Source organism: Agelaius phoeniceus, chromosome 3, assembly GCF_051311805.1.
Source record: "Agelaius phoeniceus isolate bAgePho1 chromosome 3, bAgePho1.hap1, whole genome shotgun sequence".
Classification (NCBI taxonomy): Eukaryota; Metazoa; Chordata; class Aves; order Passeriformes; family Icteridae; genus Agelaius; species Agelaius phoeniceus.
This window is the reverse complement of record NC_135267.1, coordinates 2,438,850-2,452,976: the sequence shown is the minus strand read 5'-3', so window position 1 is coordinate 2,452,976 and position 14,127 is coordinate 2,438,850. Positions and strand designations below refer to the sequence as shown.

The following is a 14,127-nucleotide window of genomic DNA, read 5'->3' as shown; positions in this document are numbered from 1 at the left end:
CTCTCTGCCTGTCTCTCTGTCTGTCCGTCCGTCCGTCCCAGCGCCGGGGGTGGGCTCAGCCCGGTCTCTCTGTCTGTCTCTCTGTCTCTCTGTCTGTCTGTCTGTCTCTCTGTCTGTCTCTCTCTCTGTCTGTCGGTCCCAGCGCCGGGGGTGGGCTCAGCCCGGTCTGTCTCTCTGTCTGTCTCTCTGTCTCTCGTTCTGTCTCTCTGTCTCTCTGTCTCTCTCTCTCTGTCTGTCCGTCCGTCCCAGCGCCGGGGGTGGGCTCAGCCCGGTCTCTCTGCCTGTCTGTCTCTCTGTCTCTCGTTCTGTCTCTCTGTCTCTCTGTCTGTGTGTCTGTCTGTCTGTCCGTCCCAGCGCCGGGGGTGGGCTCAGCCGCGCACGTGGCCGGGGCGGGGGGTGCGATCCGGGCCATAAAACCGCGAGCGGCTCCGCCGGGGCCGGGCCAGGCTGGGAGCGGAGGGAGCGGAGCCGCCGCCGCCGCCGCCGCCGCCTCAGCGCAGCTCAGGTAGGAACCCGTCCCTCCCCTCCCTCCCCGCCTCGCTTTCCCCAACACTTTGATTTTTATTTTTTATTTTTCCCAGCTTTTCCTGCCTTTTTTTCCCCCCCTTTCACCCACGGCCGGACCCCTCGAGGGTCCCCCCGAGCTCTGCCCCCGGACGGAGCCGGTGCCGCTCTCCCGGCGGAGCAAAAGTTTCGCTCTCCAGCCCCAAAATTGAGCGCGTGGAGCCGCGGGGACGCAACAAGAGGCGGCGGGGCCTGCCCGGAGCCGGGGGCTCCGCGGGAAATTTTTATTTTTTGGGGATTTTTTATTTTTTATTAGGGGGAGCAGCCACGCCACGATTTTGCCCATCCCGCATTCCCGCTCCTTTCCCTTCCAGTCGCGACTTCCTCGGGATATTCCCGGCTGAGCCACCCCCAAAAAATCACAATAAAAAAGGACGAGCGTGTGGGGTTTTTTTTTTTTTATTTCCTTTTTTTTTTAAATTATTTTTCGGCGCTTTGTTCGGTTTTTCCTCCCCAAAAAACAGGAAAGGAGCGGCTGAGGATGAGGAGATGAGGACTGGGAGGGAAAAAAAAAAATTTGTTATTCCCGATTATTTTTTCCAGCTCCGAGCAGCCTTTTCCCGGCTCCCATCTGCCTTTCCAGTCACACCGCGGCGCCTCATTTTGGCCAATTATGGCCAATTACCTGATTGAGGGGCACCGCGAAAAGGCAGCGCTGATTTTTCCGCCGAGGGAAAAAAAAATCTGGAACCGCCACCCCCCCCTTCCTCCTCTCCATCATTCCCAAATCCCTCCGAATTTTCCATGAAATCTCCCCAAAAAAAATCCGCCGGGATTTGGGGGAGCCGGGCAGGGGTTTAGCGGTGCTGGCGGGGGGACACTCTTGGACAATAATTTGATTTTTTAATTTTTATTTTAATTGGGAAAAGCTTTTCCTCCTTCCCACGGATTCTTCGCGGCCACCTCTGGATCAGGCCTTGGCTGGAAAAAAATAAGGGAAAAAAAAAAAAAAAGGGGGATTTTTGGGATGTTTTTGCTGCGGGATGATCCCGAAACGGAGCTGCTTTTTTGGGGCGTTCAGGGCCATCCCAAATGCGGGAAAATCCCACGGGAAGAGGGGCTGGGAATGGCCTCAAATGGAGCGGATAAAATCCCATCTGAGGCAGCACCTGCTGCCCCTTCCAGCGCCTCTCCCGCCGTTTCATTCCCGTTCCCGCGGCTCCCACAATGGATTTTCCCACCTCATCCCATCAAAAACCGCTCGTCCTGATGGATAAACCCGCCCCGAGCTGCATTTCCATCTGAAAAAACGACAGAAAAGAAAAAAAAACCCAACCCGAACTCATTTATTTTTTGATTTTATTTATTTATTATTCTCCACCGAAATGAATGAGGGTGATTCCAACCGCATGGGGAAAAAAAAAACCACGAAAAAAGCTCGGATTTTCAGCCTCGGGGTGGACGGGGTTGGGTTTTTTTGGGGAGGAAAAGGAGGATTTTGGGTCCGGGAGGTGGCGTGGGGGTGGCTGTGACGGCAGCAGGGGAGCGGGACCGGCCCGAGGATCCTGCGGGAAAGAGGGCCCGGGTTGGGCTTTCCAGAGGGGAAAAAAAGGGAAAAGAATGAGGGAAAAATGTGGGGAAATGGGAAAGAATGAGGGGGGGGAAAAGGGAAAGAATGAGGGGGGAAAAGGTGGGAAAATGGGAAAGAATGAGGGGGGGAAAGGGGAAAGAATGAGGGGGGAAAGGTGGGAAAATGGGAAAGAATGAGGGGGGGAAAAGTGGGAAAATGGGGAAGAATGAGGGGGGGAAATGGGAAAGAATGAGGGGAGGGAAATGTGGGGAAATGGGAAAGAATGAGGGGGGAAAAAGGTGGGAAAATGGGAAAGAATGAGGCAGGAAATGGGAAAGAATGAGGGGAGGGAAATGTGGGAAAATGGGAAAGAATGAGGGGGAAAAGGTGGGAAAATGGGAAAGAATGAGGGGGGAAAAGGTGGGGAAATGGGGAAAATGAGGGGAGGAAATGGTGGGAAAATGGGAAAAAATGAGGGGGGAAAATGGGAAAGAATGAGGGGGGGAAAGGTGGGAAAATGGGAAAAAATGAGGGGGGGAAATGGGGAAAGAATGAGAGAAAAAATGTGGGGGAAAAGGGGAAAGAATGAGAAAGAAATGGGAAGAAAAGGGAAAGAATGAGGGGGGAAAAGGTGGGAAAATGGGGAAATTGAGAGGTGGGAAAAAGGGAAAGAATGAGGGGGGGAAATGTGAGGAAATGGGAAAGAATGAGGGGGGAAATGTGGGAAAATGGGAAAGAATGAGGGGGGGAAAAGGTGGGAAAATGGGGAAAATGAGGGGGGGAAAAGGTGGGAAAATGGGAAAGAATGAGGGGAGGGAAAAGTGGGAAAAAGGGAAAGAATGAGGGGAGAAAATGGGAAAGAATGAGGGGGGAAAAGGTGGGAAAATGGGAAAGAATGAGGGGAGGGAAAAATGGGAAAAAGGGAAAGAATGAGGGGAGAAAATGGGAAAGAATGAGGGGGGGAAAGGTGGGAAAATGGGAAAAAATGAGGGGGGGAAAATGGGAAAGAATGAGAGAAAAAATGTGGGGGAAAAGGGGAAAGAATGAGAAAGAAATGGGAAGAAAAGGGAAAGAATGAGAGAAAATGTGGGAGAAGGGGAAGAATGAAAGAAAAAGGTGAGAAAATGGGAAAGAATGAGAGAAAGAAAAAAACGAGGGAGAAAGGGAAAGAATGAGAGAAAAAATGTGGGGGAAAAGGGGAAGGAGTGAGAAAGAAATGTGGGAGAAAAGGGGAAAAATGAGAGAAAAAAGAGGGGAAATGGGGAAAAATGAGAGAAAAAAGGTGGGAAAATGGGAGAAAATGAGAGAAAAAAGGTGAGGAACAAGGGAAAGAATGAGAGAAAGAAGGTGGGGGGAAAAGGGAAAGAATGGGAGAAAGAAGGTGGGGGGAAAAGGGAAAGAATGAGAGAAAAAATGTTGGGAAAATGGGAAAGAACGAGAAAGAAATGGGGAGAAAATGGGAAAGAATGAGAGAAAAAAATTGGGAAAATGGGAAAGAATGAGAGAAAAAATGAAGGGGAAAAGGGAAAGAATGAGAGAAAAAATGAAGGGGAAAAGGCAAAGAATGAGGAAAAAACCGGGGAGAAATGGGAAAAAAATAGGGAAAACAAATATTGGGGGAAATAAGGAAAAACACATCCCTTTTTTTTAATGGATTTATGGCCGGGAAACTCTGGAAAGGGCTTGGAGACGTCACCAGCACCCCAAAAAAAATCCCTAAAAAAGCCCTGAAAGCGCCCAGGTTGAATTTCGGGGCGGGGGCTGCGCAGGGCGGGATCCGCTCCCGGTGCCCCCCGCCCCATCCCGAGCCCGGACCTGCCGCGCCCGGAGCCTCTTGGGGACACGGGGACAGAGCCGCGGGCACGGGCGGTGGCCGCGTCCGGGGGTTTTGGGGCTTTTTGGGGTTTTTGGGGTTTTTGGGGTTTTTGGGGTTTTTGGCCTCTCCCGGGAGCTGTGACTCACCCGAGATTAAAGCTCCGGTGCCGGCTCCTTATCGGCGTCCCCGGGCCCTCCGGAGGGTGACAGCCGCCACCGTCACCGTCACCGTCACCGCCCGCGGGGACAAAAGGGACCGAGGGGACCGTCACGGCCGGCAGGGACCCCTGGCAAGGGGGATTCGGGATCCTCTAAAGCCGCTGTCACCTCTGCCTGGTCCTTTAATTGTCCCCAAAGCCGGTGCCACGTTCTCAGCTCTGTCCCCTCTCTCTGGTCCTTTAATTGTCCCCAAAGCCGGTGCCACGTCCCCAGCTCTGTCCCCGTCTGTCCTCTCACTCTGGTCCCCTCATTGTCCCCCAAACCTGTTGTCACATCCCCGTCCTGTCACCTCTCTGTCCCCTCTGCCTGGTCTCCCCATTGTCCCCTGAACCTGGCGCCACTGTCACCTCTGCCTGGCCCCTGAATTGTCCCTTACACCCGGAGCCGTGTCCCCATCCTGTCCCTCTCTGTCACCTCCCTCTGGTCCCCTCATTGTCCCCTAAACCCAGTGCCACATCCCCATCTCTGTCACCTCCCTCTGGTCCCCTCATTGTCTCCTAAACCCAGTGCCACATCCCCATCCTGTCCCTCTCTGTCACCTCTCTCTGGTCCCCCCATGGCTGCCCAAACCCGGTGCCACATCTCCCTCTGTTGTCCCTCTCTGTCCCTTCCTGTCCCCTCATTGTCCCCTGAACCCGGTGCCACATCCCCACCTCTGTCACCTCTCTGTCCTTTAATTGTCCCCTTCCCTGTGTCACATCCCCATCCTGTCCCTGTCACCTCTCTCTGCTCCCCTCATTGTCCCCTCCCCTGGTGCCACATCTCCCTCTGTTGTCCCTCTCTGTCGCCTCTGTGTGGTCCCTGTCCCTAAGCCCGGTGCCACATCCCCACCCTGTCCTTGTCTGTCACCTCTCTCCGGTCCCTGGATTGTCCCCATCCCTGGTGCCATGTCTCCATCTCTGTCACCTCTGTCACCTCTCTCTGGTCCCCCCATGGTCCCCTAAACCCGGTGCCACGTCTCCCTCTGTTGTCCCTCTCTGTCACCTCCGTGTGGTCCCTGCATTGTCCCTAAACCCGGCGCCACATCCCCATCTCTGTCCCCTCATGGTTTCCTAAACCCGGTGCCACATCCCCATCTCTGTCCCCTCTGTCCCCTCTCTGTGGTCCCAGAATTGTCCCCTCCCCTGGTGCCACATCCCCATCTCTGTCCCCTCTCTCTGGTCCCTGGATTGTCCCCTCCCCTGGTGTGCCATCCCCATCTCTGTCCCCTCTGTCCCCTCTCTCTGGTCCCCTCATTGTCCCCTCCCCTGGTGCCACATCCCCATCTCTGTCCCCTCTGCCTGCTCCCCTCATTGTCCCCTACACCCGGCACCACCATCTCTTGTCACCTCTCTGTGGTCCCCTCATTGTCCCCTAAATTTGGTGCCACATCCCCATCCTTGTCCCCTCTGTCTGGTCCCTGAATTCACCCTAAACCCGGTGCCACAGCTCCCTCTCTGTCCCTGTCTGTCACCTCTCTCTGGTCCCCTCCTTGTCCCCTAAACCCGGTGCCACAGCTCCCTCCCTGTCCCTGTCACCTCTCTCTGGTCCCTGAATTGTCCCCTAAACCCGGTGCCACATCCCCACCCTGTCCCTCTCTGTCACCTCTGTGTGCTCCTCTGTCACCTCTCTCTGGTCCCTGGATTGTCCCCTCCCCTGGTGCCACATCCCCATCTCTGTCCCATCTGTCTGGACACTGAATTGTCCCCTAAACCCGGTGCCATCATCCCCATCCTGTCCCTTTCTGTCCCTCTCTGTCACCTCTGCCCAGTACCCTCATTGTCCCCTCCCCTGGGTGCCACATCCCCATCTCTGTCACCTCCCTCTGATCCCCTCATTGTCCCCTAAACCCGGTGCCACATCCCTATCTCTGTCACCTCTGTGTGGCCCCTGAATTGTCCCCTAAACCCAGTGCCACATCCCCATCTCTGTCACCTCCCTCTGGTCCCCTCATTGTCCCCTAAAGCCGGTGCCACATCCCCATCCTGTCCCTGTCTGTCACCTCCCTCTGGTCCCCTCATTGTCCCCTAAACCCGGTGCCACATCCCCATCCTGTCCCTTCTGTCACCTCACTCTGGTCCCCTCCTTGTCCCCTAAACCCGGTGCCACATCTCCCTGTGTTGTCCCTCTCTGTGTCCCCTCCGTGTGCTCCCTGCATTGTCCCCAGTGCCATGTCCCCTCTCTCTGGTCCCTGCTGCCACATCCCCCTCCTGTCCCTTCTCTCTGGTCCCCTCACTGTCCCTCCCCCAGTGCCACATCCCCAGCTCTGTCACCCCTGCCTGGACCGTGAATTGTCCCCTCCCCTGGTGTGCCATCCCCATCTGCGTCACCTCTGTCCCCTCTCTCTGGTCCCTGGATTGTCCCCTCCCCTGGTGCCACGTCTCCATCCTGTCACCTCTGCCTCGACCGTGACCTGTCCCCTACCCCCAGTGTCACATCCCCGTCTGTGTCACCTCTCTGGTGCCCTCATTGTCCCCTTCCCCGGTGCCACATCCTCATCTCTGTCACTGCTGTCCCTGAACCGTCCGCTAAACCTGGTGCCATGTCCCCATCTCTGTCACCTCTCTGTCCCTGTCTGCCGCTCTCTGTCACCTCTCTCTGGTCCCTTCATTTTCCCTTTCCCTGGTGCCACATCTCCCCCTGTTGTCCCTCTCTGTCACCTCTCTCTGGTGCCCTCATTGTCCCCTCCCCTGGTGCCACGTCCTTGTCTCTGTCACCTCTCTCTGGTCCCTGATTTTTCCCCATCCCTGGTGCCACATCCCCATCCTGTCCCTCTCTGTCACCTCTGTGTGGCCCCTGAATTATCCCCTAAACCCAGTGCCATGTCCCCATCTCTGTCACCTCTGACTGGTCCTTTAATTGTCCCTTCCCTGGTGCCACATCCCCATCTCTGTCACCTCTGACTGGTCCTTTAACTGTCCCTTTCCCCTGGTGCCACATCCCCATCTGTGTCACCTCTGACTGGTCCCTGGACTGTCCCCTAAACCTGGTGCCACATCCCCATCCTGTCCCTCTCTGTCACCTCTGCCTGGTCCCTTCACTGTCACTTTCCTGGTGCCACATCTCCCTCTGTTGTCCCTCTGTGTCAGCTCTGTGTGGTCCCTGAATTGTCCCTAAACCCAGTGCCACATCCCCATCCTGTCACCTCTCTGTCACCTCTCCCTGGTCCTTTTATTGTCCCCTAAACTCGGCACCACATCCCCATCTGTGTCACCTCTGATCCCTGGATTGTCCCCTTCCCTGGTGCCACATCTCCCTCTGCTGTCCCTCTCTGTCACCTCTGTCTGATCCCTGGATTGTCCCCTTCCCTGGTGCCACATCTCCCTCTGTTGTCCCTCTCTGTCACCTCTGTCTGATCCCTGGATTGTCCCTAAACCTGTGGCCACATCCCCATCCTGTCACCTCTCTGTCACCTCTCTCTGGTCCCCTCATTGTCCCCTACACCCAGTGCCACATCCCCATCTCTAGGACCATGAAATGTCCCCTCAATCCAGTGCCATGTCCCCATGTCTGTCACCTCTCTCTGATCCCTGGATTGTCCCCTAAACCCGGTGCCACATCTTCCTCTCTTGTCCCTGTCTGTCCCCTCTCTCTGGTCCCCTGATGTCCCCTATACCCAGTGCCACTTCCCCGTCTCTGTCACCTCTGGCTTGTCCCTGAATTGTCCCCTACACCCGGTGCCACGTCTGGTGTCACCTCTCTCTGGTCCCCTCATTGTCCCCTTCCCTGGTGCCACATCCCCATCTCCGTCACATCTCTCTGGTCCCTGAATTGTCCCCTTCCCTGGTGCCACATCCTCATCTCTGTCACCTCTCTCTGGTCCCCTCATTGTCCCCTACACCTGGTGCCACATCCCCATCTCTGTCACCTCTCTGTCACCTCTCTCTGGTCCCCTCATTGTCCCCTACACCCGGTGCCACATCCCCATCTCTGTCACCTCTCTCTGGTCCCCTCATTGTCCCCTACACCTGGTGCCACATGCTCATCTCTGTCACCTCTCTCTGGTGCCCTCATTGTCCCCTTCCCTGGTGCCACATCCCCATCTCTGTCACCTCTGCCTGGTCCCCTCATTGTCCCCTTCCCTGGTGCCACATCCCCATCTCTGTCACCTCTGCCTGGTCCCCTCATTGTCCCCTTCCCTGGTGCCACATCCCCATCTCTGTCACCTCTGTCCCGTCCCTGAATTGTCCCCTAAACCTGTTGGCCAAGCCAGCTGGGACACGGAATTCTGTGGGAATTCTGTGGGAATTCTGTGGGAATTCTCCAGGCCTCACGCTCCCGTTCCAGCAATCCCTGCTGGGCCCTCCCAGGACAGGGACAGGGACAGTGACAGGGACAGGGACAGGGACAGGGACAGGGCTGGCACGTCCCCAGAGCCAGCCCGGAGCAGGGACTGGGAATTGTCCCCGGGTGGGAACAGCTGGGAATGCGCTGCCAGTCCCGGCTCAAATAACCCCGGGGACAGCCCGGGAAAGGGACAGGGACAGCCCGGAAAGGGACAGGGACAGGGACAGGGACAGGAACCGGGACAGCCGGGAAAGGGACAGGGACAGCCCGGAAAGGGACAGGGACAGCCTGGAAAGGGACAGGGACAGCCTGGAAAGGGACCGGGAAAGGGACAGGGACCGGGACAGCCCGGGAAAGGGACAGGGACAGCCCGGAAAGGGACAGGGACAGGGACAGGAACTGGGAAAGGGACAGGGACTGGGACAGCCCGGGAAAGGGACAGGGACTGGGACAGGAACTGGGAAAGGGACAGGGACCGGGAAAAGGACAGGGACTGGGATAGCCCAGGAAAGGGACTGGGAAAGGGACTGGGACAGCCGGGAAAGAGACAGGGACAGCCTGGAAAGGGACAGGGACTGGGAAAGGGCCAGGAACCAGGAAAGGGACAGGGACAGGGACCGGGAAAGGGACAGGGACCGGGACAGCCCGGAAAGGGACAGGGACTGGGCCAGGAACCAGGAAAGGGACAGGGACCGGGACAGGGACAGGAACCGGGAAAGGGACAGGGACCGGGACAGGAACCAGGAAAGGGACAGGGACAGGGACCAGGACAGCCCAGAAAGGGACAGGGACCGGGAAAGGGATAGGGACCGGGACAGCCTGGAAAGGGACAGGGACAGCCCAGGAAAGGGACAGGAACTGGGAAAGGGACCGGGACAGCCCGGAAAGGGACAGGGACAGGAACCGGGACAGGAACTGGGACCGGGAAAGGGACAGGGACTGGGACAGGGACAGGGACCGGGACAGGAACTGGGAAAGGGACAGGGGCCGGCAAAGGGACAGGGACCAGGACAGCCTGGAAAGGGACAGGGACAGCCCAGGAAAGGGACAGGGACAGGGACAGGGACCAGGACAGGGACCAGGAGAGCCCAGAGCCATCCCGGGACCAGCTCCTGTCCCTGCGGGACTGTTCGGGGTTTGTGGCCTTTTTTCGGATTTTGTGGGGTTTTTGTGGGGTTTTGTGGGATTATTCTTGGGGTTTGTGGGGTTTTGTGGGGGTTTGTGGGATTTCACAAGGTTTTGCGAGGTTTTTTGTGGGATTTCACAGGGTTTTGCGAGGTTTTTTGTGGGGTTTTGTGGGTTTTTGTGGGGTTTTTGCAGGATTTTTGTGGGGTTTTTGCAGGATTTTTGTGGGGTTTTTTTGTGGGGTTTTTGCAGGATTTTTGTGGGGTTTTGCATGGCTTCGCGGGGTTTCACAGGGTTTTGTGGGGTTTTTGTGGGATTTCACAGGGTTTTGTGGGGTTTTTTGGGGGTTTTGTAGGATTTCACAGGGTTTTGTGGGGTTTTTTGTGGGTTTTTTTGAGGGTTTTTGGGAGGTTTTGCGGAGTTTTGTGGGGTTTGACCCGGGGCACCCTCAGCCTTTTGGGATCGGCTCCTCTGCCTACGGGGCCCTTCAGGGTTTGTGGGATTTTTTTGGCGTTTGTGGGGTTTCATGGGATTTCGTGGGATTGAGTGGAGTTTAGTGGGATTTTGTGGGATTTCATGGGATTTTGCAGGGTTTTGGGGGATTTTGTGGGATTTCATGGGATTTTGCAGGGTTTTGTGGGATTTCATGGGATTTTGCAGGGTTTTGTGGGATTTTGCATGGCTTTGCAGGGTTTTACAGGGTTTCATGGCATTTTCTGTGGTTTGGTAGGATTTTGTAGGATTTCATGGGATTTTGCGGGATTTTTTTGGATTTTGCCGGATTTCGCAGGGATTTGTGGGGTTTGACAGGATTTTGTGGGGTTTTGCAGGATTTTTGGGGGATTTTGTGGGGTTTTTGGGGATTTTTTGGGATTTAATGAAACTTTTGGGGGATTTTTTGGGGATTTTGTGGGGATTACGCAGGATTTCTTTTTATTTTTGGGGATTTTTTCAGATTTTTTTGGGGGGGGATTTGCGGGATTTTTTGGGACTTCATGGGATTTTTTGGGATTTCACGACCGGTTTGGGGATTTTTTGGGGATTTCACAGGATTTTTGAGGATTCTGCAGGGTTTTTTGGGATTTTGAGGGGGTTTGGGGAATGTCTTTGGGATTTTGCAGCATTTTTTGGGATTTTGTAGGGTTTTGCAGGATTTTTGGGGGATTCCATGAGATTTTTTTGTGATTTTGCGGGGTTTTGTGTGATTTTATTTTTTTGTGATTTCGCAGGATTTTTTGGGATTTTGCAGAAATTTGCAGGATTTTTTTTTTCAGATTTTCTCAGATTTTTTGGGATTTTGTGGGATTTTTTTTGGGATTTCGTGGGGTTTTTTTTGGGGGGGATTTTGAGGGATTTTTTGGGGATTTTTTTGTTATTTTTTGGGGGTTTTGCAGGATTTTTGGGGCATTTCACAGGATTTTTTTGGGGGATTCCTCAGGACTTTTGGGGGATTTTTTGGGGCTTTTTTTTGGGGGGATTCTGTGGGATTTTTTTTTCAATTTCCAGAGATTTTTTTGGGCTTCCTGGGGTTTTTTAGGATTTTTTTAATTTCGCAGGATTTTTTCCGATTTTGCACGATTTTTTGGGATTTCCCAGGATTTTATGGAATTTTGCAGGGTTTTTTTGGATTTCTTGGGATTTCCCGGGATTTCTTGGGATTTTTTGGGATTTCCCAGGATTTTATGGAATTTTGTGGAGTTTCTTGGGAGTTTTTGGGATTTCCGGGATTTTTTGGGATTTCTTGGGATTTTTTGGGATTTCCTGGGATTTTTTGGGATTTCTTGGGATTTCCCAGGATTTCTTGGGATTTTTTGGGATTTCTTGGGATTTCCCAGAAATTTCCAGGGTTTTGCAGGATATTTTTTTATTTTATTTTACAGCATTTTTTTTAGGATTCCACAGGATTTTTAGGGGATTTTTTTGAGATTTTGTGGGATCTTTTTTTGGGGATTTCATGGCATTTTTTTTTGATTTTGTGGAATTCATTTTTTTATGGGATTTTGCGGGATTTTTTGGGGGGATTTTTTTTTTTTTTTGGGGCTTCCTGAGGTATTTTGTGATTTTTTTGTGGGATTTTTGACAGCCGTGTCCCTGCAGGCGTTGCTGTCACCATGAGGGCCGCGCTCTGGGATTTTTTAAATTTCACAGAATTTTTTTGGGATTTCTTGGGTCTCTTTTGGATGTTTTGGTGTCCTGATGTCCCCATGTCCCCGCAGGGCGTTGCTGTCACCATGAGGGCCGTGCTCTGGGATTTTTTGGGATTTCTTGGGTCTCTTTTGGATTTCCTGTGTCCCAATGTCCCCATGTCCCCACAGGGCGTTGCTGTCACCATGAGGGCCGTGCTTTGAGATTTTTTAAATTTCACAGGATTTTTTGGGATTTCTTGGGTCTCTTTGTGATATTTTAGTGTCCTGATGTCCCCGTGTCCCCACAGGGCGTTGCTGTCACCATGAGGGCCGTGCTCTGGGATTTTTTGGGATTTCTTGGGTCTCTTTGTGATGTTTTGGTGTCCTGATGTCCCCATGTCCCTTCAGGCACAGCAGTGTTACCATGAGGGCCGTGCTCTGGGACTTTTTGGGGGATTGTTGAGTTATTTTATGATTTCCTGTGTCCTGATGTCCCCGTGTCCCTGCAGGGCATTGCTGTCACCATGAGGGCCGTGCTCTGGGACTTTCTGGGATTCCTTGGGTCTCTTTTGGATTTTCAGTGTCCTGATGTCCCCATGGGTCCCCGCAGGCGGTGCTGTCACCATGAGGGCCGTGCTCTGGGTTTTTTTTAATTTCACGGGATTTTTTGGTGTCCTGATGTCCCCGTGTGTCCCCACAGGTGCTTTCACCATGAGGGTCACGCTCTGGGACTTTTTTGGGATTTCTTGGGTCTCTTTGTGATGTTTTGGAGTCCTGATGTCCCCGTGTGTCCCCGCAGGCGGTGCTGTCACCATGAGGGCCGTGCTCTGGGACGTTTTGGGGCATTGCTGGGTTATTTTATCATTTCAGTGTCCCGATGTCCCCGTGTGTCCCCGCAGGCGGTGTCACCATGCGGGCCGTGCTCTGGGACATTTTGGGGCATTGCTGGGTTATTTTATCATTTCAGTGTCCCGATGTCCCTGTGTGTCCCCACAGGCGGTGTCACCATGCGGGCCGTGCTCTGGGACGTTTTGGGGCATTGCTGGGTTATTTTATGGTTTCCTGTGTCCCAATGTCCCCGTGTCTCCACAGGCGGGCGGTGTCACCATGAGGGACATGCTCTGGGATTTTTTGGGATTTCTTGGGTCTCTTTGTGATGTTTTGGTGTCCCCGTGTGTCCCTGCAGGCGGTGTCACCATGTGGGCCGTGCTCTGGGACATTTTGGGGCATTGCTGAGTTATTTTATCATTTTCAGTGTCCCGATGTCCCCATGTCCCCGCAGGCGTTGCTGTCACCATGCGGGCCGTGCTCTGGGACGTTTTGGGGCCTTGCTGGGTTATTTTATGATTTCCTGTGTCCTGATGTCCCCGTGTGTCCCCACAGGCAGTGTCACCATGCGGGCCGTGCTCTGGGATGTTTTGGGATTTCTTGGGTCTCTTTGTGATGTTCTGATGTCCCCGTGTGTCCCCGCAGGCGGTGTCACCATGCGGGCCGTGCTCTGGGACCTGCTGCTGCTGCTGCTGTGGCTCTGCGCCCGCGCGCGTGGGGACTGCCGGGGGGACTGCCTGCACTGCGAGCGCCTGCCGCACCGCCACCGCCTCGACCTGCTCGTGAGTGACACCCTGGGACATCCTGGGGACATCCTGGGGACATCCTGGGGGGGCTGGGGACATCCTGGGGGACACAGCAGGGACTGCCTGCACTGCGAGCGCCTGCCGCACCGCCACCGCCTCGACCTGCTCGTGAGTGACACCCTGGGACATCCTGGGGACACCTGGGTCACCTGGGGGGCTGGGGACATCCTGAGGGTGACATCAGGGTCACATCTGGGGCTGGGGACACTGCAGGGACTGCCTGCACTGCGAGCGCCTGCCGCACCGCCACCGCCTCGACCTGCTCGTGAGTGACACCCTGGGACATCCTGGGGACATCCTGGGGACACCTGGGGGGGCTGGGGACACCTGGGGACACCTGGGGGGGCTGGGGGACACCAGTGTCACCTCTGGGGCTGGGGACATCCTGGGGGACACTGCAGGGACTGCCTGCACTGCAAGCGCCTGCCGCACCGCCACCGCCTCGACCTGCTCGTGAGTGACACCCCTGTCACCCTGGGGACACCTGGGGACACCTGGGTCACCTGGGGGGCTGGGGACATCCTGAGGGTGACACCTGGGTCACCTCTGGGGCTGGGGACATCCTGGGGGACACTGCAGGGACTGCCTGCACTGCGAGCGCCTGCTGCACCGCCACCCGCCTCGACCTGCTCGTGAGTGACACCCTGGGACATCCTGGGGACACCTGGGGACACCTGGGGGGCTGGGGACATCCTCAGGGACACCTGGGGCTGGGGACATCCCGGGGGACACTGCAGGGACTGCCTGCACTGCGAGCGCCTGCCACACCGCCACCCGCCTCGACCTGCTCGTGAGTGACACCCTGGGACATCCTGGGGACATCCTGGGGACATCCTGGGGGGCTGGGGACATCCTGGGGGACATCAGG

At 55.1% G+C, this 14,127-nt stretch overlaps 1 protein-coding gene across 2 annotated transcripts in view; it reads left to right on the top strand.

The window, feature by feature from the left end:
- Nucleotides 1-384: 384 nt before the first annotated feature.
- Nucleotides 385-14,127, top strand: part of PNOC (prepronociceptin) — a 33,317-nt gene continuing 19,574 nt past the window's right edge. For both annotated transcript variants that reach the window (XM_077176462.1, XM_077176461.1), the window contains exons 1-2: nucleotides 385-505; nucleotides 13,099-13,235. In XM_077176462.1, coding sequence (XP_077032577.1) covers nucleotides 13,110-13,235 — 126 coding nt within the window. In that variant the 5' untranslated portion in view covers nucleotides 385-505; nucleotides 13,099-13,109. The remainder of the gene's footprint in view (nucleotides 506-13,098; nucleotides 13,236-14,127) is intronic.